The sequence below is a fragment of the Taurulus bubalis genome (genome assembly GCF_910589615.1).
Source record: "Taurulus bubalis genome assembly, chromosome: 10".
Classification (NCBI taxonomy): Eukaryota; Metazoa; Chordata; class Actinopteri; order Perciformes; family Cottidae; genus Taurulus; species Taurulus bubalis.
The window spans coordinates 18,785,562-18,807,946 of NC_136598.1; the positions used below are offsets into that span (position 1 = coordinate 18,785,562).

The 22,385-nt window shown below is 41.2% G+C and overlaps 2 protein-coding genes across 2 annotated transcripts in view; one reads left to right on the forward strand and one right to left on the reverse strand.

Moving 5' to 3' along the window:
• Positions 1–22,385, forward strand: part of egfem1 (EGF-like and EMI domain containing 1) — a gene marked incomplete at its 5' end in the record, with an annotated part of 53,189 nt that overhangs the window by 13,456 nt on the left and 17,348 nt on the right. Inside the window, 14 exons of the mRNA XM_079224548.1 lie at positions 4,844–4,966; positions 7,555–7,677; positions 8,694–8,819; positions 9,204–9,326; positions 9,790–9,912; positions 10,621–10,758; positions 10,867–10,989; positions 11,404–11,526; positions 11,641–11,883; positions 12,026–12,154; positions 15,940–16,068; positions 16,455–16,583; positions 21,374–21,508; positions 21,969–22,103. Coding sequence (XP_079080674.1) covers positions 4,844–4,966; positions 7,555–7,677; positions 8,694–8,819; positions 9,204–9,326; positions 9,790–9,912; positions 10,621–10,758; positions 10,867–10,989; positions 11,404–11,526; positions 11,641–11,883; positions 12,026–12,154; positions 15,940–16,068; positions 16,455–16,583; positions 21,374–21,508; positions 21,969–22,103 — 1,902 coding nt within the window. The remainder of the gene's footprint in view (positions 1–4,843; positions 4,967–7,554; positions 7,678–8,693; positions 8,820–9,203; positions 9,327–9,789; positions 9,913–10,620; positions 10,759–10,866; positions 10,990–11,403; positions 11,527–11,640; positions 11,884–12,025; positions 12,155–15,939; positions 16,069–16,454; positions 16,584–21,373; positions 21,509–21,968; positions 22,104–22,385) is intronic.
• LOC306742209 (EH domain-containing protein 2-like) lies at positions 16,689–19,578 on the reverse strand (the record flags this gene model as incomplete). The annotated part of the gene is made up of 6 exons (XM_079224549.1): positions 16,689–17,611; positions 17,698–17,862; positions 17,964–18,376; positions 18,751–18,848; positions 19,064–19,240; positions 19,358–19,578. The coding sequence occupies 6 exons, from the start codon at positions 19,576–19,578 to the stop codon at positions 17,051–17,053; spliced, it is 1,635 nt and encodes a 544-aa protein (XP_079080675.1). The 3' UTR covers positions 16,689–17,050.

A 22,385-nucleotide genomic window follows, 5' to 3' on the forward strand; every position in this document is an offset into this window, starting at 1 on the left:
GAGGGTCACAGTGCTTTATAACATTTGTCAAAGAAATGATGTGTTGCTTCTATGCAAAAACACGTTTTTCTTTCTTTCGGGTTTTCATGATATCAGGATCAGTTGTTCAGTAACGTACGTCCGACAGAAAGAGAATCATGGAAGGGATGTTTATCTGACCAATAAAAGCATCTTTTATAAATTAATTTTATCTTGGAGTCTATAAGTTGTCCCCTAGTGACATTGTGCAGGTTTTTGGAGACATATAAATAATTGCATGCATGCTTATGTGCATGTGGGTGGGCAGCCTGTGTAATACATCCTAATGTGCAACAGCTGATCCAAGGCAGAAATGGTTATCCTAATGCACTCATGGGGGAAGAGTAAGACTGTTCAGATTTAAAGTCAATTAGGATTGCTTCCATGAATACAGCCCCTCAACTTTGTGTGGGTGTCAGTTTATCGGCTTGTCTTTGGGTTCTGAGAGACATGTACGTGTGTGTGGAGATATACTGGGCTAATAGAGATATAAAACACTCAAGTCCATGGTTCACAGTGAGAGGTGATGTATGCATGAGATGAAGGTTTAACACAGAGTTTTTGTTTTGCAGTTTATATTTGGGTTGATTCTTTGCCACCGTCTTTGTCAGTTAGAGAAAAAACTAAATCCAAATTGCAGGGTAAGACTCTTTCTGCCAAGGAAATATACTTTTTTTTATTAAAATGTCTCCTAAAAAGCTCTATTAGTCACCTCCCTTGTTGAACAAACCACTTGCATTTTTTTGCTGCCTGCACAGCAGACATATGTTCTAGCTCAATCACTTAAGTCTCTCAAATGATAATACTTTATATAGTTAAATCTTTTATTGAAGGTTTGTGTAACGGCCCGATAACCCAAGGACCCAAAAGCACAACTCAGGAAGGCAGAGGTACAGAATATGATTCTTTTACTTAACAGGTAACTACAGGTTACACACAAGGAATGCTAGAGAGCTAAGTTCAAAAAACACAAGACAATCTGGCAGGGGACAAGTGCAAGTGAGGGGACCTAAGTAGTGAAGACTAATGAGGGAATGTGCTACAGGTGAGACAGGGATGGGCCAGGTGCAAGAAATGAGGACTGACGAGGAGGGAGTGACTGATGAAGGGGGCGTGCAGCAGGATCTGAAATGACAGGACAGTTAGTATACAGACAGGCAGACAGGATGAAAATAACTTAAAGAAAAGTGTGGCGCTGAACCGTGACAGTTTGGTCCAAGACTCATCCCAACTACCAAGTCAGCTATTCTCCTCCTCATGTTAAAGCAATTTTACTTCTGAATTATGTTCATTTGATTATCGTCAGGTTTGGCTAGAGACACAAAGTGTTACTCTTGGAAAAGGCCAAGCCACAAAGTCAAAAATAGCCCTACATTCGGACACCTGTATCATGAAACTGTGGATTGCTGTTTGTATTTGAAGTGTTATGAAATTTGTGTTAAAAGTTTTCTTTGAGGCTTCAGTGAAAACAAGGATTGCGTTTAGGAATGATGACGAGTTCTGGCAGAGCAGTTTGGTCACCACACGATAGGCATCGCCAACTTGACACTCTTTTAGCAACATGTGACTTGTTGCCTTACCCAGAACTGCCTTCAATGCCGTGACAGGGCTTGAATTAATGTTTGTTCAAATTTGGTTTCTCTCTCTGCTCGACATCTTGATGATGATAGCAAATGACCCTGAGCTGATAGAGGAGGCTGATTAGGGCTGTAAGGAGCTGCTGGATCAAAGTGGGGATGTGTCCGGGGGCAGAACCCCGAGGTTACGGGGCCATGACACTTCTATATGAGTTAATGAAAACTGCAGAGCCGGGTTGTTTCTCTGTGTCCAAATATGTGTGTGTATGTGTGTGTGTGTGTGTGTGTGTGTGTGTGTGTGTGTTTGTGTGTGTGTGTGTGTGTGTGTGTGTGTGTGTGTGTGTGTGTGTGCGTGCACATTTTCCAGGTTTAGTTGTACGGCTACTTAGATCCCCCATAGTGAAGGAGAATGTGCTGATGTAAGTAAAGGCTTACAAAGGCCAAGGCGAGGCAATGTAAACTACTGCAGTGGGCATTTTATTATTCATGAGGAAAAAAAATTATTAAAAAAAAAAAGCATGCATATAATTCTAACAATATAACAACGAAGGTAGACAATTACAAAGATTGGACAGCTAGGCCTACATCGGTGACAATCTGCCCAATAAATCATCGTCAGTAGAAATTCCTGAAATACAAATTCTGCCCCTTCAGGTGACCCAGATAACACTGTCTGCCCTTAGAAACTAAGTGTGGGTGTGGCCTGAAAAATAAACATGGCGACCCATCCCTAGTTTCTGAGGTCCTGCAGAATTCTACATATTGCTCTGACGGGCCACATTACCAACAGCAACACTTCCCCACAAAACAAATCTATTTATATTGCAGTGTTAATGTGGTGCTTTGATTTCTTTTCTTTTTCTTTTCTTCTTGCCAACGTTGCTGATGCTTCACCTGCTGCAGGCTTTGATTGTTTCTTTTTACATAAGAATTGTAGAAACAAACTATTATTACCCTTTTATAACTACGGAAGAAGAGAAACATTTGTTCTGTGAGCTTTTTTTTGCTGCTGTTCTTCCTTTATGGTTTGTTACACCTACTCATCTTCCTCTCCACTGGGAAGATATATTAAATTAAAACGATCTGAATAGAGAATCGATAATGCATGTCACATATTCAGAGACAATTTTGCCATTTTATGCTAATTATTTTTTTTTTATGCTATTTTTTGTGCATGTTTATTCATGTGCACACATATGAAGACAGGGACATAATATCTTAGCAATAGACTCTGTCTATCATATACACTTGTCTGTTTATAATATTGGCCAAGTTATCCACGCTCCACCGGTGTCTTCATGTCTATACAGTGAAGGAACAACTGACAATTCCCTGAATGGACCAACAGGAGAATACAGGCTATGCTTCTCTGAGTCTAGTCGTTTATGTTAAAACCTAAAACAGACATTGTTTTTTACCAGAGGGCTTTGGAGCGTGTCTATGTCGGCTTTTGCGCATTAGTAGTCCATTTAACGGCATGTGTTTTTGATTAACCTTTGCATAAATGCCTTAACATCAGGGGATTGAGGGAATGGGACATTCTACTGCTTCTATTGTGTCCACAAATCCTAAACAAATAGTAGAAACACAAATTACAAGCTTGGCTATAATCAGACACACTTCCCTGTTTATTAAAGAAAAGCCAGAGGCAACTGTGGGTTCAGTAACCATCTGCAGGATTTCTCATGTGCTCTTCATCTACACAGGCAAGCCGGCAAACATTGTGTTTCTGTGAAGCAAGCTGCTATACCTCCCGCGGCCTCCTGTCCTCTTCTTTCTAAATTGTCTCTCCAAGTTGTGCTTCTGAAATTTCCTGTTATTCAAAGACAAACAAACTATTGCTCAACACGCATCTGAGGGGCCCCATTAAGTATTTTAACAGATGGGGGGACGCAGCTTAATAACTCTCTCCTTAGTCTTCCTCATGGACAGGAGGTTACCAAGTCCATGCATTCATTCTTGTGCAATTCCTTCTTCTCAATCAAACATACAACACTGAGTCATCTGTGAAAGGTGTGGCTGTGTTGTTGCCATAAGGCAAATAGCAGCAGTTTGATCAGTTTCTTCAAAGATCAGACAAACGTTGGTGTAAAGACCCTCGGACATGAAATCCTGTGTTCAGGAACATTTTGCATTTGCTCTTGCTTTCCACTCAAGATAATACTTTATATTGGAAATGATTTATATCTGCAGGAATCAGGGATTCCTCTTACTTATTGCTATTACACACACCATTTCTTTTTCATAGTTGGCCAAGAACATCAATGTTTTTTCAACTTAATGTGGAAAAGATAGAATAAATCATCTGTTTTTTACATTTCATGCCACATAATTAACAAACAAGTATAATATGTTGAGCTCCACAATTAGCATGAATGTTTTTCTTTCTTTACTTGGATATGACTGCTGCAAATATTTGCTCAGAAAAATCTAATTACTTTTCGAACACAATTCTTTTGCAGAAACCAACAGCAAATCTTTCCTGTTGTCGTTTTTAAGCCAGTGATCAGTCTAATGTGAAAGTGATACTGGCGGCCATATGGATGTCTCATATGTCACAGATGGATCATACTTACACTTTTACAAGTATAACCAGGTCTAATGTGTTTGAAGACACTTTTTGGCAGTGATGCATAGCTGATAGGCATCATTACACAGCACAAGAACAGGGAGCCTAAGGGGTTTTGCAGGAGTACAACAAGGAACAAACCTGGAAACCATTTCGCCCTCAGAGACAAGTAAAAACATGGGACGCAGAGGAAGTCCATAAAAAACGTTTTTATGTTTTACAGAGCAAAATAGTCGATGCAATGAAGTGAAAAGGTAGAGGATTCTGGGGACTGGAGAACATTGTCAAGTAAATTGAATTAAATATTTGAACTGCAACATGTGGGAAGATTCAAGCTATAGCTTCTGCTGTTTCTACTATTAGCCTTCAGGAGCTCATTGATTCTTCTAGATTGGTAACAGACTCGCTAACAGTTCAGTTTATTTTACTTCTGGGAGCTCCCTGACATAAAAGAATATCTGTCACAGAGATTGAGTAGAGAAGTCATGTTGTACAAAGGGATGAGTAAAAGTGAACGTTGTAAACGTTTTGTTGATTTTCTTTCTGCTGAAAAGGGAAAGAACTCCACATGAAGGGACTCCTCAAAGAGCGAGAACAGTGAAGGGGGGTTAGAAACCTTTCTGTTTTGTGCACTGCACATTATGTTTGTAAATCTGGCCTTTTAATCCTTTTCTTTCAGATGTTAACGAATGTGAAGTGGGGAAAGGCGGCTGTGAGGGGTACTGCTGCAACACCATCGGCAGCTACTACTGCAAGTGTCCTGAAGGCAGTCGACTGGGGCCAGACAGCAAGACATGTCAAGGAAAGATAGACATCTGGTTACAACATTTTTTTCCTTCCCTTTTTGACGATTCAAAAATATAATATTCCAGGTTTGGGACATTTAATGAAAAAATTGTTTGATAGATTTTTCCGCCACTACAAGAATAATAACACTAGTGTGTTGGTGTAAAGTGAACATGTGCTTGGATAATCCATCAAAGTCATCCCTTTGAATGGATTGAATGATCCTTATGATGCTGCAGAAAGGTCAGGTCATTCAATTTAAAATCTCTTGCCTAAATTGGCCAACTTAAGACCTACTTAACCGGCTAGACTACAGGATAGAGGGCTGATCCAACCACACAGGCAGCACCCCTTCCTAATCAGCTTCTATTCTCAGACAGCCGTATCATCTGACAGAAATATGCTGAGTTAGTGTTGGGCACTGAGGCCCATTTGTTCTTTTGAGCTACAGGTGTGAACAAGTGCCCCTGACCTTTTACCCTTAAGACAGAATATTGTCACTTAGTAATAGTTTAAAATTTGAGACCTAACCAGTGGAGCAGACAAACAGAAGCAGCTTCAGCAGCTGTGACGTTCTTCTTTTACAGGCTTTGGAGTGAATTGTATGTGTGGTCGTCTTTATGGGGAAAGACAGCGAGTTTGGATTTAAAGTGCTGAAAAAAATACATATTTTAAGTTCTTTGTTTTATCTTGGTACTTTCAATTTTAGTTAACCATTCTGAAAACTGAGAGATGTGTAAGATCTCTTCCTTTGACATTTAGAGTCCACTGCATTGCCTCCCTGCAACTGTTGTTTTTTAACCTTAATTAAAATATAAATTTGATCAAATGTGATCATGTTGGTCATATGAATTGCTAAAGCATCCACAGACATTAAACCCTATGACACACACATTTGGGCTCTCACATCAGAGTGCCTCTGATCTTCTTTTGTTTTTGGTAAATTCAGCTCCTGCGGCGTTCGTTCTAAAGACCACCTGTTCTACTTTTTTCTGCCACAAAAGCAGCGCTCCCAAATGTTTAGTCTGTTTTATTGTCTAGTTGTGGATGCTAACTCAGCGGCTCGGCTAAGAGCCAGACGGTGTCACAGCATGTCATTCAGACCTCGTGCCCCTCGACCTCCGACACCACAACTCCTGCCGCTGCTGCCCCACACACCGCCTCACCCACCACTGAAAAGCAGCCATTGTGTGTCTGCCATTGAAATCCTCTCACATGAGGAGACCAATAAGTATATTAACCTTTACAAAACTCCCCCGAGCGTCTATTGTTTCGCGTGTAAGGCATCCTCTACAATAGCTGCCAATGTGTTGGAAGTACAATGATAGGACAGTTCATTGCCGGTTGCGTGGTGATTATTAAATTAGCGCAGATGTCTAAAGAGATTGGGAAAACGGATATAAATTCCTTAAACCCTATCAAACTTATTTATATGCAGAATACACTTCTTTTTTTTTTTACTGGTGAAAGGCCTCCACTTTGACACCCCCTCCTCCCTGTAGCTCCCATTATTGGAAACTAGCTAATTAAAATAGTCAAGATCATTCTGGAAACGGCTGTTCCCACGGGCCTGTCAGAGTGAAAGACTAGCATTTCAAACGTATTTCTAATATCTGCACTACTTAGTAAGTCCTTTAACCTCTGAGGCATGATGCATGCTCAAATAACTTTCACACATGCTTAGTGTTTAACACATAAAAAAAGGGAAATTGCAATTGATTTTCCCCTCCTTGCACACATCTCCTCTGTGATCAGTGTGAATCAAAATAAGGCAGAGTCAGAGGACAACTGGGAGAAGGTTTAGGGATGATGTGTGATGTGTTGTCCAGATGTGTATTAAAACCTGATTGTCTGTCAGTACAGTGTTCAGGTATGTTGTCTTCTCAGCTTGCTTCTGTCTCTGTGGAACATGATTTTCAGTTTGACACACGTTCAGCCATATGCAAGTCTCTCCTGTGCAGGAAATTGATTGCACGCATGCTACTGCATGAACAGCGTGATACGCCAATTCATCATTCAACCCAAAGACATTATACATGTACATTTTTTCCTCGAGGAGTCAGGACACAAGGTCAGTGTGGTAAGGCACACTGAACTTTTCGTAGTCAGGTTTCTGTATTTTCCCTCACTATTAAAAGGGGAAGTGGTGATAGTATAGCTTTTAAACTTGACAGCTGAACTGTACACATAATACCAGATGTCGGCAACATATAAAAGAGATTACATTTGAGATTTGAGGTAAAATTGACAATTATAACTCTTTATATTTGAAACACTGGAAATGTGTTTTTCACATTCCACTATTTGTTGGCTCGCTGCAGATAGAATGTTTAATTATACCACCTCAAAGTTGGATATGAGACTATAAATTACACAATAAATGCCTTGTTTCCATTCATTTCCGCGGTATTTTCCTACAATTGACTGAAGCTCTCAATCTGTCATTGTTCAACCAAGCAGAGAAGTTATTTATGGGCTTAGTGGTTCTTGTTATTGTGCAGTCTCGTAGTTTATGGCAATATTTCGTAATATGAATGCCTAGTTTTCTCAATGAGCATTCTTCTGTGCATGGTTATGAGTATGTGTTTATGTTTGTGTGTTTAGATGTAAATGAGTGCAAGGAGCTCAATGGAGGATGCCAGCAAACATGTGTCGACACACCGGGCTCTTATCACTGCGAGTGCAGCGAAGGCTTCCGCATGCACACTGATGGTCGGACCTGCATTGGTGAGTACCAAACAGAAGTATTTATTGCTCTTGTGGTCAACATTCTCACACACACATTTCCCCCTCATTAATATAGCTGGATTTCTGCATGTTTGCAACATTTCCTCAGTGGAGTAGAGGGATAACAGATACAATGGAGTGAGAAAAAGCAGGCTTCTGATGTTAGATAGTTTCTCCGTAGCAGAATAGTTTGATATTTTGAGATACACGCTAATTCACTTTCTTGTCAAAAGTTAGATGAAAAGCTTGACACTATTCTTATATGTTATACAAAGACTATATACTATTAATGTTTTAGAACCACAACTCTGACAGTGTCAGCCAGTGTGTGAGAACAGCTGGAAAGATCTCAGTATTTGAATTATTGCAGCAAAACTTTAGAAGTGCTTGGCTTCCATGATTAATATTAGAAATATAGGCAGTAAAGTACTTTTCCCCCATTTTAGCACCATAAAACCGTTAGGTAACACGTTTTTTTTTGCAACTTACTGAAATTCAGAATTCCTCTGTTTCTTGTGGTATTATTTTTCCTTCCTATTTTTTGTCTGCAGCTTTGTGGTAAAGGGTAGGGATTGAGGGAGCGGGATAGCTAATTGTATCTGTTTAAATCATCATGTTAAAAGCCAGCCGTTCTCTCTGTTTTACAGCCCGTCTGTGTCATCATGTCTGTGTTTAAAGCACCCAGAAGGCACGCGGCTAATATTCATATTTGGCACATCATTAAATCACAGGAGTAATGGGATGGAAAGATAATTAGAGTGACCAGGGGAACCGCTTAAATATCATTTCCCAGTTTCCAGCCTTTTCTCAAGAGTTTTCCATAATTTAACGGCTGCAGAGTTTGAGGTGTTAGAGCCATTTTAGAGTGCCAACAAATGCGATTGTACCTGTCGCACTGTGTGAAATATCCTATAACTGGCCAGAGTTTTATAAATTAATTATGTAATTGGGCACCAGAGGAATGTGTGTTTATGCTCATTAACCATCTGTGTTCTTGTTTCTGTCTATCGTGCAAGCGGTGAACTCTTGTTCCGTATTGAATGGTGGATGTGAGCACAAGTGTGTGGACATGGGGAACAATCACTACAAATGTGACTGCCGAAAGAACTATCAGCTGAAGAGAGATGGGAGACACTGTGAATGTAAGTCTTTTTGCCAACAGATGTTCCCATAATGTGATAATAATCAGAAATCGCTGGGAAAACTGGAGTTCACTAGAGTAGGTTACCTTTCTGAAATGTGTTAGATGCATCTGATGTTGCAAATTATATCAAATGACAGCAAAAATATGATTTTTTTTTTTTTATTTTGCATCAGGAATTCAGATTGCTCTTTATGGATTCTGAAATGTTTCTGTTAGTTTTAGGGATCCTTCAGATGTCATAACCAGACTCACTTTTGTAATGTTTCTGAATAAGAAGCTGTGCATAGTTGAGATATCTGTGCTCATGAACTAACCAGCAAGGTCAGAGAATCACCTGCTGGGCTGACTCGCCTTCATTTTTGTGTATATTTGTGTGCGTCAGTAAGGGACCCCTGCAAGGACAGGAATGGAGGCTGCTCCCAGCTGTGTCTTTCTGAGGAAGGCCGGGTTCACTGCAGCTGCCGACCTGGTTTTACTCTGGCTGAAGACAGCAAGAACTGCGAAGGTGAGGAATCATACTCTCACACGCAAAAATACCTTTCCCATGAAGACGTTACAGTTTAACAGAATCACGTTTATGAGTTTTCCATAAGTTACAGCCACACTAAACCTCCGTTTGAAAGCAAATATGCAGTACAACAGACCCATATTGACTTGAGAGGCTGCTCAACCTATGAGGGAAAAGAGAACCTGATAGAGCCTTCCTGCTGCAGGAAATATTCACAACATTGTTTTGAAGATTTTTTCACGGGAACATTGTTTTGTAGCCTTTTGCTAGCCAACAGGGTTAAGTTACTACATCCTTGTTAAAGAGGACAAGAAAGACATACATCACCTCTGAAATGCTCTGGCATATGTCTCAATATGACCTAGAAATAGATTTGTGTGTTGTGCAACTTTGATACATACTTTGATCTATACTTCTCCTTCATGTATTTTTTTATGCACATACATTTGTTCTCCTACAGACATTGATGAGTGCAGTTCAGCTCATGCCAAGTGTTCCCATCGCTGTGTCAACATGATGGGCTCCTTCCGCTGTGTGTGTCTTCTGGGCTTTGAACTTGGTGCTGATGGAAAACAGTGCTACCGTAAGTAAAGGTCATAGGAATTGAAATTAGTCTTCCACATATTACAGCTTTACTGTTGAACACATGGCCTTGTGCAAAGGAGAAAATGCCTCAAAGGACTTGATCCTAAGACTTAGTCATCTTGTAAATAAGAAAGGAAGGACACTGGAATGCATGTATTTAATGGTTTGGACGCAACATGATATAAACAAAACCAAAAATATATAAACTAGAGACAGTCTTGATATAAGATCACAGTTCCTGATACAGTAGGTGTCTCCAGGATCACATTTTGCGATGATGACTCACACAAAGACTCACTCAAGGGGAAAGCAATACTAGCGTCACGGCTGGTAATAACAATTACAATGAAGAAGCACCCCGCCAATTATGTCCGGCCATTGCTGACGAGTTGCAATTTCTATTTATTTGTACAACAAATGTTGCACACTGCAGCATTTTTTTGGGACAGAAATAAGCACATTACGTGTAAGCATGACACGGATTAAGAGTTTTAGAATGTTTTGGGATGACAATTATAATAAGACATAAATAAGGCATAAATAATTCCTTTGTAATTTAAACCATATCTGTACTGAAGAATGCTTTGTTTTGTTCTTCCCTGCCCTCTGCTGCAGTTTGAACACACAAAAACAATAGTCCTCATAATGATGTCCTATGTTTCAACTCTGCACTTTAATTATGGTTTTGGTACTGTCTCTCCTCCAGGCATTGAGATGGAGATCGTCAACAGCTGTGAGAAGAACAATGGAGGTTGCTCTCATCACTGCGAGCACACCACCAACGGCCCGCTGTGCTCCTGCAACCACGGGTACCAGCTTGACCGGGACAGGAAGACCTGTGTAGGTAAGATCTCCTCTTTCTTTTATATTTTCATGCACATTGTGACTCTCTGCTGGTGTCTTTCTGTCCGTCTGTGGAAACCAACTCTATGCCACTGCGTGCCCCCCTCAGATAGCGATGAGTGTGTCAGTGGGGAGTCCTGCTGCCGGCACTTCTGTAGAAACTACCCCGGCGGCTACGAGTGCAGCTGCAGAGCTGGCCACAGACTGAATCCAGACGGCTGCGGCTGCGATGGTAAGAGTGCTAGGCTGTTAGCGTGAACCTTTTTTAGTGCTCTTTGTGTTGTGGCGCAATTGTGCAGGACACACATTCTCACTTACTAACAGATTGGTTAGAAATGAAGCCTTTCAAGGCCATTTTGTAGCAGAAAACCAAAGGGTTTTGCTCACAAAGGAGCAAACTTTACACAAACTAGTACAACTGTCAGATGGGTGTCAATTAAATCAAATGAGTACGCTGAAGTGAAGTGTATTTATCTGAATACAAATTACAAGGACCATCTGAATTTGATCTGGAATACCAGTCTGCCATCGAATGTGTATAAAAACCTGTTGTGTTCAAAACGTCCATCCAATGACAATGGCTTCACTTGAGTTTTGCTATTATTATTATCCTTTCATTCTTTTCGCTGTGTGTTGTTTGTGTCAGACATTGATGAGTGCCGAGCAGAGACCTCAGACTGTGAACACAACTGCGTCAACACCCTGGGAACATATGAGTGTTTCTGTGAGCGGGGCTTCCGCTTGGATCAGGACCAGCACTCCTGCATTTGTGAGTGACATCAGCATTGTAGTTATTCTTGCATCGAATAGTTATTTATGGACAAGTAAAATCCCAAAAGGCATCTTAAATTGTTTGTCAAACTTTGTTCTTTTGTGTTTTTAGCTCTGTACGGCAGAGAACTGGAAGAAGAAGGTGATGAGGAGGGAGACGAGGACGAGCAGCTGGAGGTCCACCGATTACCAGACTTGCTGTTCCGCGAGACTCCTCATCTCCTGCAGTACACAGCAGCCTTGCGCTCCCGTTACGACGGTGATGATGATGATGGTAGCGATGGTGGTGACAGTGAACAAGAATATGAGATCCAGAGGGAGCGCCGAGGGGAGCTCAGACTGGACAGCAGCATAGGTACAGTAAAGAGCGTGAGTGATGACACTCAGATCAATCCCTGGTGAGAGTTCATATAATTTTATTGTTTTACTAAATCTTCAGATCGGCAAGTTTTGAAAAGAAAAAAAAAGTATTATTAGTTTTAACGTTTCTTTTTCAGTGTGTCTCGATGGCTCGTTTGGGGATGACTGCAGCGTGAGCTGTGAAGACTGTGTGAACGGAAAGTGTCCTGAAATCAGAGATGGATGTGAATGTTCAGCTGGATGGACTGGGATCATCTGTAACCAGAGTAAGTTAGTTGGACATTTACGTTACTTCTGTGTATTGTGTGATACATATTTTTGGTAAACTTTACACAACCTTGCCTTCATCAAAAAGGTTGATAGTGTTACTTCTGAAAGTAACTATACACTTAAAGGTACAGTGTGTACTATTTGGCTGATCTATTGACTACAATATTAAAAAGCATGTTTTCTTCAGTGTATAACCACATGTAAGAATTGTATTTAATGTTTATGCTACATTAGAATAAGCTGATACATCTAAATACGGAGCTGGTCCTCTTCACAGTGGCGGCCGGCATGTTTTTACAGTAGCACAGAAAGGACAAACCAAACTCTGGCTCTTCTACAAACTCTAGTTCTACTACAAGCTCGACACATGTGGGATGTCACCAGATACTAAACACTAACCTATACGTTAGATTTTCCTCCAGGATGTCCTTTGATTAATTAAAGGAATAGTTTGGCCGTTGGGGAAATACACTCTTTTATACAGAGAGTTAGATGAGAAGATTGCAAACGTACCTCAACACAGCGGCTCATATGATATATTACGAAAAGTTATTCCCAATTTTTCATGTCCACTCGTTACATGTATACATTCTTTTCAAAATATACTTCCGTCTTCAAAGGAGCGAGAATGTGAACAGGCTTAATTCCCAAAGATTTCAAACTCTGTGAACTGAATGTTTAATTTTGAAGAATATAAAAAAACTTTCCTGGCTCAGACATGTGCATGGACGGGAAACTAAAATTAATAATTAATGCCCAGATTATATACATGACAAGTGGATAATGTCAACAGTATCGTTCAGTGCACACACACACACACACACACACACACACACACACACACACACACACACACACACACACACACACACACACACACACACCCTCATTTTCCCCACAGGTCTATCTGAACTGCCCATAGCGATGTGGTCTAGTTTTAGAGAGCGATGAGATAGCTCCCTGTGTGCATTGATCCAGGGCCATGTATCAAAACCTGTCGGCTCCTCTGTGTGGGAGGCTGCGTTGTTTATAGGCTCCAGAACACAAGAGCACCAGGGGAATTAATCTGTCTGCTACTGGAGCGAGGCCAGGGCCCACAGCAAGAGCACAGCCTGAGGCCAAGGATGTCCACTACTGGGCTAGAAAGCAAGGTTCCATTGTTCCCATCCAGCTCTATGATTAATGGCTGTCTTTGGTCTGAACTCGAGTCGGGCCGGTAATCATGAGAGGAAAGCCATGTGGGACGTGAGTCAGTGAGAAGTAATCTGTCACTTTTAGAAACAGGCTACTGAGGTGGCAGTATTTAGATGCACAACCTGGAGGTGATGATTTGGACATTGGTAGCATTTTTCAGCGGGAAAAGGTGTATTGAGCAAACCAATTTGGCTTTAGAGAGGCCAAATATTCTTACTGTGTCTTAACCTACATGATAGGTTTGTATTCAATCTTATTTTTTTAATTTACAGCTGCAAGAAAGACGTATAATTCATTATTTTTCTCTCAAAGTTCATGTGCTGATTGTACAAAATGCAGTATCATCGTGGTATTATACATAGTATGTTATAGTATATATCTTTGAGTCGATCTTCATCTTCATTACTCTCTATGTGATGGACCACAGTTAACATGTCAACAATAGGAAATTATGGTTTTCCACTTTTGTGTGGAACACCGCCAAGATGGCAGCTTGCTGAAAGCTTTCCCGGCCGTTCCCAATGAGTGAAAGTGCAATTTTTATATCAGACTAAACTTGAACTGATGGGAATAACGATGGATATAACAGGCTAAAAAAGCAGGAAAAAACCTGCAGCAACCAGAAATACACGAGGAATCTGAGCAACTCCGAAGCCACTCACCAACGTTAGCGTACATGCAGACAAAGTAATGCTGATGCATTGCAAAGAGATAATTCTTTGTTTTTTTTCACCTGGATAATAAAGAGAAGTTTGAAGACAGTAAGGGAGAAATTGTGAAAACAAAAACTAGACTGGGTGAGGCTAAAGAGTGCATAATGAAAATTGATAACAGAAGATATCCTAAAAAGCTGAAGCGTGTCAAAACAGATGCCAAAATAAATAAAAAGGAGAGCCGCTCCACACGGGAGAACATTAGAATACACTGTATGTGTTCCTGTGGGAGCAGAAAAAGAGTCGCCAACCAAGATTTCCTTCTTGATATACATGACAAAACAACTCTTCAAATTGGAAGAGCCCACGGCGCACTATAATTTTGTCTATATCCATACCCACAACATTTTACATGACTATTTCCAGAAAGTATAATGACAGTCCAAATCTGAAAGAAAACACTGTAAAATAAGTGTGAAAAGTAAGGACATTTTCACATTTCAGAGGAGGACATGGACTTCTACTTGTTTCAACTATGCTGAGAATTCTGTTGTTAAAATATTGTAAGGCTTTATGTTGCAAAAACAATTCGGGTGGCAGATGTTGGAGACTGTGTGGGATAAATGGCGCTAATCACTTCCATATTTTCTGTAATTACCAGGTTATTGTGCCTTACTGGCAGGAGATTAAAAGACATACTAAACAAGTATTTGGAGACGAATTACATCCTTTTAGATGTAATGTTGCATAAATGGCTGACATCACATTTGAAGGAGTGAATTATTAATCATAAGAGACTTGTGCAAATACATCGGGCAGCAAGCAAAAAGGCTGTCACAAGGAAAAGGCAGAGTGAATGGATGGAACTAATACATCAAAAATATATATATAATATCAAAGGTTGTCATATTCCTTTGAAGTCCAAAACCTCTGAAAGAACTAGGCTGTACTACGGCTATAAAATGTTCTGCAAAATGTTTTTGTTTTAAGTCTGCACAATGCTATGTAAATCTACTGCAGCAATACTGATACTGTGTAAAATAATGACGATGAAAAGAACACCTTTCTCAAAAGAAAAAAGAAATTACGGTTTTATAATCAGTGTAGGCGTCTTTACATGTCGCTAATACTATCAATGTTTGAAATGTTACTATTCTGTTAGCAACATGAAGTCCTTATCTAAACCCTGATAACGAAACTTCATTCAGGCCAAACAGAAAAGCAAATGTCCCATAGTCATATCGAAGGCAACTTGTCAACTTTCAATATATTTGGTGGTGAAATATAAGCTTTCTGTGCTATTGAAATAGCTCTTTGTGTTTCTTCATGCTGCCTCAACATGCCCCAACACCCCAGAAGTTTCCCATTATTATAAAGCTAAATCAATGCCCCACAGCCCCGCCCACTGCCCTGTTCATTTACTTTGGTTGCATCTCCAGATGTACACATCTGGTGCAAGGGTGAGAGCACCATTTCATATTTTTATATAAACAGTTTGTGATCTTATTCTCTTTTCCTGCTCCTCACATTTATATATTAACAGTATATTCAGTATCTGTAATGCCGTTAACCCCAGAACATAAATTCAATTGGCCTATCTCCGCTTGGAGTGACATAAAACTGCTGTGAAGAAAGTGTGACATGGAGTTTAAGCAGACTTTCACTTGATATATTGTAACACTTTAGCACATCTTAAAACAGCCGGCTGGTTCATGTTGTAATTGCCAACAAGGCCAGAGGGATTAAGAGTGTCAGAAGGGCACAGACAGGATGGACGGTGGAAGTGTTGTTAACAATAACCCTTTCTTTGGCTGCTGTACTTTCTCATCGCTCATTTATAAGTCTGTGTTTCTGTGACAAAGAAAGTCCCCGCAGTTTAATTCATTAAGTTACACTGTCAATGTGTCAATGCTCTTTCCCCTCTCCTGCTCCAGCTTGTCCACACGGGACCTTTGGGCAGGCCTGTAACAGCCTGTGCCGTTGTCAGAATGGAGGCTCGTGTGACCCTTTGACCGGGAAGTGTTTCTGCCTCCCCGGGGTACAGGGCCTGCTCTGCGAGGATGGTTTGTACACACACACACACACACACACACACACACACACACACACACACACACACACACACACACACACACACACACGTGTCAATACAACAACCAGGCTCTATGTTGGTGGTCCCAAACATTTCAATATTGACATACAATGTCATAGGCTGTGCGTCTGTTAGTTAGTATATTTTCTGACAGATTCAAAGCAGAGTATTTTACACGACAGAAGCACAAATATATGAAAAGTCTGACAAATAATGAATCCTGTAAATCAGATCTTACAATTCCAGATGTGCACCCAATTCACTCGACTTTGACTCTTGAAACGTTGCTCTTCTCACAGTGGAGCTTATTATCATAGTGGGCATCCTATTCTAAAGTGACATTATTCCTGTTTACAGGTTGTCCAAAGGGTTTTTTTGGGAGGGACTGCAGAAAAAAGTGCAACTGCCAAAACAACGGACATTGCCATCGTCTGTATGGAGGCTGCCTCTGCTCTCCGGGACTCTATGGACGCTTCTGCCACCTGCGTGAGTACCAACCTGACCGTGGTCATAATAATACCCACTGCATGATGGTGATGGTGATTATGATGATGCGATCCCAAACAATTAAATAATACTGGCAAGTCATCTTTACAAGTTTAATACCATTGATAAAAAAACAAAAACATTAGGATTACGGGAGATTTTAGCAACTCTTATGTGTATTACACCTAATTGAGGATCATTGTTGCTGTATCTCTATTTTCTATCTATCAATCATAGGTTGATATTTGACAATGTAGAAGTCAAATGTACATTTTAAAACCATCAATGGGGATCTTTAGGTTTCGGTGACATCAATACAAATAGATAACACGTTCTCAGGTTCATTAACAGTATATTAGGTTATTTTTCTTTAATATCTACTACCAGATTAGGCTACATTTAGGAAAATATGTACAAATTGTACAATTACTGGACACAGAGCCTTCGCCTCCTTTCAGCGTCATGTTTTACGCTTCGTCGCCGGCTGAACTGAGCCGTTTAGACGGCGGCACCAGGTGAGACGGCAGCTCTCGGGGGAGAAAGTGGCCCTCTAGTTTTCCCTCAATAAGGTGGACCGCCAAAGCGAACTCCTCATTGTCCAGCATGCCATCCCCATCGACGTCAGACAGCCTCCAGATGTGAGCAAGCACGGAGTTGGGCAGAAGGGTGGTCGTCATCCACTCTTTGACTTTGCTGCCGTTCAGTTTGCCCCCGTTTGGACTGAGGTTGAAGAAGATCTCGTCGTACTTTGGCTTGTACTTCTCCACCGCCCACTCGTCAAAATCTGTCTCACTATTCTCCTCGTCTCTTTTGACTTCCTTGAAAGGATGTCTCTTGTAATGCTCAGGCCTGAATGTTCCCAAAAATTCCCCGTCCAACACACCAGGGAGGGATTCCTTCCTCAGTTCTTGTTGTTGAAGTAGAGGCACCAGTTTTGCGATATCAGTGGTCAGGAGTTTATCCAAGGAAGCCATCAGACTTGGCTTCAGTGTCTTGAACTTTGAGAAATCTTGACCCAAAAGTTTCTCCTGAAAAGGTATTCAATCACATGTTAAGCTCACAGAAAAAACATTCCGATAATATGGTATTCAGACATTAAAAAGCAATTTCCCACCTGCATCTTGGTGCAGTCAGGGAAGTCGCCGGCTGGGACTCGATGGCGTTGTTGGATCTTGGTGAAAATCACCGGAAGTTGGTAAATCAGATTGTGCTTCTTGTTTTCTTTGCAAAAAATTGTTGGCATCTCCTGTTTTAGATAGCTGATAATATGAGCATGTGCCTAGGAGAGGAGATTACAAAAGAAAATCATCATAATTGCATCTGAATTCGTAAATATTTATGCAAAGAATGGTGTTGAATTGAACATAAGAGATCTCTTACCCTCACTAAGCGGGCCCTCTTTACCAAGTCATTCAGCTTGCGTACTGCAGCATTGCGCGGCAGGTTCCTTATGTCGGCCAACAGATCCTCCTCCTCAAACTCTAACAGCTGGTAGTGGTCACACATCTGCCTGGGCTCTGACCAAAAAGATCCGATGTAAACCCGCAAGACCTCGGGGGTTCGAAACACTTTCCCCAGCGACCACATGAGGGCGCCGTACACTCTCATGAGCTGCTGCGAGTCCACCCGGTCAGCTTTGTTGAGAACCACGCGCAACTTGTCCTCATAGCCACACAGGGCCCCAAAGGTCCGGGTGAGCTCATCGGAGAACTCCAGTCTATGCGCATCGAACAGCAGGATGATTCGATCCACACGCTCTGCGAACCAGCGCAGCACTGCTGGGAAGTCGTAGCCTGGGGGATGAGGAACGAAAACACTGGGTTTTTATTAAGACCGTATGTAAGCACTGCCTCGACACCGAGAGGAGCATACATATCCCAGTTTCAGCTACACCCACAGATTGATGCATTCCTAAAACAAATGGAAGACTGTTCAGTTACTTGCTGCTCGTCTCCTCCCAACTCAGTCATATTACTTTCATCTGTGTTTCTGGCTTTAAGTACTGAAATATTATTATTTTATTGCCTCTGCCTTGACTCTCCTCTTACCAGCAACGTCAATCCTCCTGACAGCAACAATGCTTTCCAATTTCTAAAACTGAATATATGGAAGTAGAAGAAGACCCATTAATCCTACTGAAAAGGAAGTTAGAAAAGTATTGTCTCACCTCGACTCAGTTTTCTTTTAGCAGCGGTTAAGATGCCCGGTGTGTCGATAAGGCTGATGCTCTCGAGGACTTGATTTGGCATCTGAACGCACTGAAACCTGCGAAGAAGAAAAATGCCTCAACATAAAGCTTTCAAAACAATCTTTTTATTATTTCACAGTATCCTTTATTTAATGAAAGCGTAGGATAAAACCTTTGCTTCAGTACTTCTATGCTAATTGAAGACAGAACATTGGTAAAACTTTTCAAATATGAGGAAAAAAGAGGAATATCTTCCCCTCCCCCCTCTCTCTGTTGATTCCTACAGCATCACCTATTCAGAAAAGCATTTCCAAAAGGGTTGAGGTGGCGAAAGGGCTTTTTCGGGTCCACTGTGAGGGCATTGCCAGGGATGACTCCCTCCACCTCTCCATGCATGAGGGCGGTGAAGCAGTCCGTGGTTGGCTCTGGCCCAACTCTGCTCCCAAGAAAATCTTGTTCTATGAGATACCTGAAGTCCAAACCACCATTAACAACATTATTACCCTTAGCACGTTAGTTAAATACATTCAGCAGAATGAATGCACTAATCTGCAGTTTTAAAAATCGTGGATGTTCCGATTCTTACCTCACAAAAGTCGTCTTTCCCGTCGAGTACTGACCCATCACCAAGACCATCGGTTTGTTGTCAAACTCTGCGTCCTCATAGCTCGGAGAGTGAAAGTGATGGAAAGAATAGTATTTCTCTATCGGCAGCAGCCTCTTACAATAAAGATTCTTCAGCTCCTCTGTCACTAAATTCACATCGCCCATTGTTTTAGGGTTGTTCCTAAGCCTCCGGAAGGACATGGCGATGAATCTTTGCTCTTAATGTTCTCGGTGTGAAGGCTGCTCACTCTTCTAAGACCAACCTGAATGATGGAAGAATGTGCTCAAAAGAATATTATCAGATTCTCACAGCTGTCTGCTCCATCCTGCAGCGGGACATCGAGAGGGTGGAGAGGGTGGAGAGGGTGTAGCCAGAGCTGCAGCTGCACCTAACATAAAGCCAATGTCGAGAGGGACAGGGTGGAGTGGAGTTCAGTTGTTTTTCTTCTTGCAGAGTAGGGAGAATCTTGGCAAAATGCATGCAGATTGTTCTAAACACAGTGATGATGTGGCAGTGCTTAAGTCTTGCATAATCCTTTAAATCTATTTGTAATGCTTCTATGTGAGAAAGTAAAAAAAGGAAAATTGCTTTCCCAAATAGTCAGCCTGGTCTCAAATTGGATTTGTAATTATTACAGCAGTAACGATGAATGATGCATCATTGAAGTTGTATAAATCATGAGAAACAGAAGGCAGAGGTCACAGGACTTAAACTTGCAGAAGTAGGTTGTTGTGATAGCATGGTGGTTGGGTGTGTTAGTTTTGGCTCAGAGAGGTTTTATTTCAACATTCTTTTCTTAATTAAAATTTCACCACCTTCGCTTCAACAAACAAAAGTTCCTATGATAATTTATTTTCTTGGTTTAAACTGAGATAAAAATGTATATGCGTATTGTAAAACATAAACAGTGGAGGAAAAAGTATTCAAATCCTACTTAAAAGGCTGAATGAGTAGGATTTTCCTAAAAAAACAATGTATAGACTCAAAAGTAGACAATCATAATGCCTCTCAATCATTTATTATGACCCACTAAAAGTGTCTGCATCTGCAGAGACCCGGCCCTCTGCTTGTTTTGTCTTATTTGTCTTTTTTCAGGACGTTTCTAGGCGTCAACCTCTACAAAAGCGTAGCGACCGGAACGCAAGCGCGGATCCAAGCGTAGGCGAGGAAAAAAGAGGACCCAACACAGAAAGAAAACACAAAACTAAGCGAGACAATCAGACAAAGCTCATTCTAAAATAGGAGTGAATCTGGGGCTGTCTTTAGCCAGCTAAGGAGCATCGTAACGCCGAACTTTGGTCAGGGGGCGTGTTCTGGGGAGGAGGGGCCAACTTTGAATGATGTTTATACACATACACACACAGATCCTACTCTTTGTGCCGTTAAAAGTAGCAACACCACAGTGTAGAACTACTGTTACAAGTAAAAGTCCTGCTTTCAAAACCTTATTTAAGTAATTCAAAGTAGAAGTACTTATTGTCCAATGACACAGTCACCGTTAGTGTTTTGCTATGTGATGGATTAATATTACTGATGCATAAATGTGTGAAATCTGTTTCTCTGCTGTGTGGTTGTGCTAATTTTAATTACTTTACTGTACGGTAGTTTAATTTAGTGTCGCTGTCCTGTGAGAATGCACAATAAAGGGAAACAGCCCTGTTTTCACTTTGTGACGACACATTTTCCAGCTGCACCAAGGTTTTGAATATCTTATTTAGCTTAAAAAGTAGGAGAAACCTATAAAGGAACACTTAATCCTCCAGTTTCTCAACATAATTTTACAATTCAAAATCACCAAATTTGGACATACATGTTTTTCACTGTGGTAGTCTTACTAGTTACTACAGAGTAAAAGTACAACATTGGCCTGTAAGATGTACTTACATTTACCCAAGTACTGTATACCTGAGTATTTTTCTTAGTTACATCCCACCACTGATCATACAAACATGAGAATATGGTCGATCTAACTTAATGATCTCGTCCGCCCCTCAGCGTGTCCCAGGTGGACGCACGGCGGAGGCTGTTCCAAGGAATGTGACTGTGTTCAAGAACATTCCACTAGCTGTGACCCCGAAACAGGGAGCTGTTTCTGTAAGGCTGCATACCACGGCCCACGGTGTGAGGAAGGTAAAAGCGCTTCTCAAAAACACCCAACTCATTTATTTAACTGCCACTTCAGCACGCTACTTCAGATTGTAAGAAATAAATGGTTGGGATTTGTGTTTAGTTGCATATCATCCACACGGCTCTCAGGTCAACTGCCTCACTTGCACTTGTGGATTTAGTGGGCATATTGCCCTGTTGACCATTTCACAGCTTCAAACATCATTGGGTGTATTTCCTGGCGCAGTAATGGGACTTCAGATGAGGGGAAATACACTTGGAGCCATGCGGCGCCCTTGCTATGGCATTTTGACTTAATGGTCAACAATGGAAACGTAGTTTAAGTTGCTGTGATTGCTCCGAGAGACTTGCTCCGAGAGATTGTCCGTTAATCTTCCCACTTTGTCTGTGTGTGTGTGTGTGTGTGTGTGTGTGTGTGTGTGTGTGTGTGTGTGTGTGTGTGTGTGTGTGTGTGTGTTTGCAGAGTGTGAGCTCGGCTTCTTTGGTGCAGGCTGTGAGCAGCCATGTGACTGTCCAGGTGGAGGGTCATGTGACCCCGGGACCGGAGAATGCAGTCAGCGATGTCCTGCGGGCCTGCATGGAGATAAATGTCAGCTGGGTGAGACAAAGAGCTGCTTTAATGCAATTTAAAGGGTACTGTGCGTCTAACTATACATGAGTTAAGGGAAGGGAATGAAAGTAGTCAAGTAGAATTTTATTCAGAATAAGATGTTTCTTTTAACTTTCTCAAATATTCTAAATACATTACTGTTAGATTATGATGTTCCCGCTCAAAGCTTGACTCCCCAGCGCTCTCATGTGGCCATAACCTTTATAGTAAAGGATCAGTGTCTGTGTGGATACTGTATGTGAAGTGCGTGGGCTTGTACACCGACACGTT